The sequence below is a fragment of the Prunus dulcis genome, chromosome 2, assembly GCF_902201215.1.
Source record: "Prunus dulcis chromosome 2, ALMONDv2, whole genome shotgun sequence".
NCBI lineage: Eukaryota > Viridiplantae > Streptophyta > Magnoliopsida > Rosales > Rosaceae > Prunus > Prunus dulcis.
The window spans coordinates 7,580,330-7,584,341 of record NC_047651.1 but is presented as its reverse complement, the minus strand read 5'-3'; the positions used below and the strand labels follow the sequence as shown (position 1 = coordinate 7,584,341).

The 4,012-nt window shown below is 37.6% G+C and overlaps 1 protein-coding gene and 1 non-coding gene across 2 annotated transcripts in view; both read left to right on the top strand.

The window, feature by feature from the left end:
• The window catches only part of LOC117617741 (protein Ycf2), a 7,034-nt gene extending 6,216 nt beyond the window's left edge, over positions 1–818 (top strand). Inside the window, exon 1 of the mRNA XM_034347257.1 lies at positions 1–818. This exon is cut by the window's left edge and continues 6,216 nt beyond it. Within this exon, the coding sequence (XP_034203148.1) occupies positions 1–643 (643 nt within the window). The 3' untranslated portion in view covers positions 644–818.
• Positions 819–957: 139 nt separating this feature from the next.
• On the top strand, positions 958–1,029 carry TRNAR-UCU. The gene has a single exon. It is a non-coding gene; the product is annotated as a tRNA-Arg (tRNA).
• Positions 1,030–4,012: the final 2,983 nt, after the last annotated feature.

The window sequence follows — 4,012 nt, the reverse complement described above, 5'->3', positions numbered from 1 at the left end:
GGAGGATTTATTCAATCACATAGTTTGGGCTCCTAGAATATGGCGCCCTTGGGGCTTTCTATTTGATTGTATCGAAAGGCCCAATGAATTGGGATTTCCCTATTGGGTCAGGTCATTTCGGGGCAAGCGGATCATTTATGATGAAGAGGATGGGCTTCAAGAGAATGATTCGGAGTTCTTGCAGAGTGGAACCATGCAGTACCAGACACGAGATAGATCTTCCAAAGAACAAGGCTTTTTTCGAATAAGCCAATTCATTTGGGACCCTGCGGATCCACTCTTTTTCCTATTCAAAGATCAGCCTTTTATCTCTGTGTTTTCACATCGAGAATTCTTTGCAGATGAAGAGATGTCAAAGGGGCTTCTTACTTCCCAAACAGATCTTCCTACATCTATATATAAACGCTGGTTTATCAAGAATACGCAAGAAAGGTACTTCGAATTGTTGATTCATCGCCAGAGATGGCTTAGAACCAATAGTTCATTATCTAATGGATTTTTCCGTTCTAATACTCCATCCGAGAGTTATCAGTATTTATCAAAGCTGTTCCTATCTAACGGAACGCTATTGGATCAAATGACAAAGACATTGTTGAGAAAAAGATGGCTTTTCCCGGATGAAATGAAAATTGGATTCATGTAACAAGAGAAAGGTTTCCCATTCCTTAGCCGGAAAGATATGTGGCCATGAAACAGGGATTAAGTGGAACAGAATTGACTGGGCGGTAGAGTCGTGGAAACACCTGTTTCTTCCATATTTTGGACCTTAGCTCCATGGAACAATATACTAACTACTGCTGAAACATGGAAGAATTGAAATCTTACTTTATCTTATTTTTATTAAATATTTTAAGATTTATATTAATTCAATTTTTAATTAAAAATTAATTAAAAATTGAATTAATATAATTCATCATTTATTTTTCCGAACAAGAAATATTAAAATTGGAATGAAAAGCGTCCATTGTCTAATGGATAGGACAGAGGTCTTCTAAACCTTTGGTATAGGTTCAAATCCTATTGGACGCAATTTATTTCCATATGTATTTTTTTTTAGATTTCTATGTCAAGAAATATATTTTGAATGACTTGAATAAGAAACGCTCTTATTACATATTAATTTAATTTAATTACATATAAATTTAAATTAAATATTTAAATTAAATAATTAATATATATTCTTATATATTCTAAAGATTTTAGTTTATTAGTTTATATAAAGATATTATAAAAAAATATATTTATATAATTTAAATTAATAATTTTTTAAATGACTTGTTAAAGTCATGATATTATAATATCAAGTCATAATATAAAATATATTATATATATTATAAATTATAAAGATAATATAAAGATTAAAAGATTATATGTTGAGCCAGGTTGACTAGGTTGAGATTTTTAGAGTGTTTATTATTATCGTAGGAAACTCTTGGACCTTATTTTTAAATGAATAGCATGGCTTTGTGATGGAATTTTTCGGCATATGAATTTAATGGTTTATTGAAATCCATTTTTATAATCAATAGTTAATTTAGCATTTTTGGTAAAGTATTGGTGATGGGTGGGGTACTTGGGATGTTGTTGAGGTTTATACAATATTAGAGTTTAACTTATATATTTATATATATATATATATATATTTAAATATAGGTATAAATGTATGAAAAGAGTTTAGAATGTCAGTTTACCTCCCAGGATTTTGATTACACTAAAAGTAACACCCTGTGTTCATTAGGTCCCACATGGAGTAGGTTATACGACGTGCGGACAGACCCCATACGTGGCGTTGGTAGTACCGGCTTATAGGGAGATTATGTGATAGTATGTTGAGGTCGCATGTGGCGTAGGTTGTCCGGTGTGTTGACAGACCCCATACGTGGCGTTGGTAGTACAGGCGTATAGGGAGATATTGTGATATGATGATGAGGTCTCGCGTGGCATAGGATTTTTCGTCGTTGAGACAGACCCCATATGTGGCGTTGGAATTTCCGGTATATGAGGAGATTATATGATTGCTAGGCCCCACGTGGCGTAGGTTATCTGGTGTGCAGACAGACCCCATACATAGCGTTGGTAGTACCGGCATATGGGGAGATTATGTGATAATATGTTGAGGTCGCACGTGGCGTAGATTATTCGGCGTGTTGACAGACCCCATACGTGGCGTTGGTAGTACCGGCGTATGGGGAGATATTATGATATGATGTTGAGGTCTAGCGTGGCGTAAGATTTTCCAGCGTTGAGACATACCCCATATGTGGCGTTGGAATTTCTGGTATATGGGGAGATTATATGATTGTTAGGTCCCACGTGGCACAGGTTATTCGGCGTGCGGACATACCCCATACGTGGCGTTCGTAGTACCGGCGTATGGGTTGATTATGTGATAATATGTTAAAGTGGCACGTGGCGTAGGTTATCCGGCGTGTTGACAGACCCCATGTGTGGCGTTGGTATTACCGGAGTATGGGGAGATATTGTGATATGATGTTGAGGTCTCGCGTGGCATAAGATTTTCCGGCATACCCCATATGTGGCGTTGGAATTTCTGGCATATGGGGAGATTATATGATTGTTAGGTCGCATGTGGTAGGTTATCCGGCGTGATGACAGACCCCATACGTGGCGTTGGAATTTCTGGCGTATGGGGAGATTATGTGAATAACAAAAAGATGAATAAAGGTATTGTATGTGTTTGGAATCGGGTTTTAGTGAGAAGAACTACATGTGGTTTAATCCCTCAGTGAGGGTACGTAGGCAGCCTAAGGTTACTAGGTGCAGTCGCAGACTAAATGTTAGTCATGTTGTTTTATTGAGGTTGGTTCGAACCTTGTCGTTGGTCCTAAGATTAGGGTGAAAACGAGATGTGATTGTGTTAGGAGGTTAAAGCCTCGTATGTTGGAATTTGGAAAGTTAGATGATGTAAGATGCTTTTGGCATTCATAATTATGTTTGAGTTATTATTGCCTTGTTTAAGGTACTATTTGACTGAAGTAGTTTTGTTTCGAATTATTTGAAGGCCAGAGGCCGATTTTGTGAATTAAATGAAATTATTTTGTGCACGCTGCCAGTTGGAGTATAAAATGTGTTTTATGCAGGTTAAAATTTTGGGCAATGTCAATTTACAGGGGAGATTCTGCCGAAATTTCGGTAGAAAGTCTCGTACACTTATTAATTTTTGGGAAAAAGGATATACTTTTAGAAGTGGGCCTGACATAGGGGTGATGTCGGGAATTTTTGCAGAATTCGTCTCGGGTTTTGGAAAATAGAAGGGCAGGTCCTGTCACTTTGAGCTAAACCCGTGCGATGAGAAGAAGGATGAAGCGCAGCTGGAACGGCAACACTCGAACGCAACATCTGAGAGGAAAACTGATGAGACAAAGACCAAAAGGGCGGCTGGATTCGCAGCGCACTTCCCCAAACGAAAATCGACAGCCCCCGTACGCATGCAAGACAGTGAACTCTGATCTTCCATGGCTGCCCCCAACCAGCTGGTTTGAAATGGACTGGAAATCTTTGAGTGAACAAAACGTTCACAAGGGAAGGGGCAAAAAGGGAAGAGGAGAAAAGATTTAGTGGAGGGCATTTTCAGCAATTCACTGTTCTGTAGAGAAAACAAAACGGGTAACAACAATAAAATGAAAGGCATTTTCATAATTTCACTGTGCTTAAGAATAGTGTTTAGTTGGATTGCACTTTAGTATATACTAATGGGAAGGGGCAAAAAGGGAAGAGGAGAAAAGGTTTAGTGGAGGGCATTTTCAGCAATTCACTGTTTTGAAGAGAAAACAAAACGGGTAACAACAACAAAATGAGGGGCATTTTTGTAATTGCACTATGCTTAAGAACAGTGTTTAGTTGTATTGCGCTTTAGTATATATATATAATATAAATATAATATAATTTGCTGCTTGTCTAAGAGAAAGTTCCGCATCTTAGCAAGTGGTTAGGTAAGCAAGTGCACGGAACTATCTTTGTCCGGATAAAAATCTTACTGACGTGGTCTTTA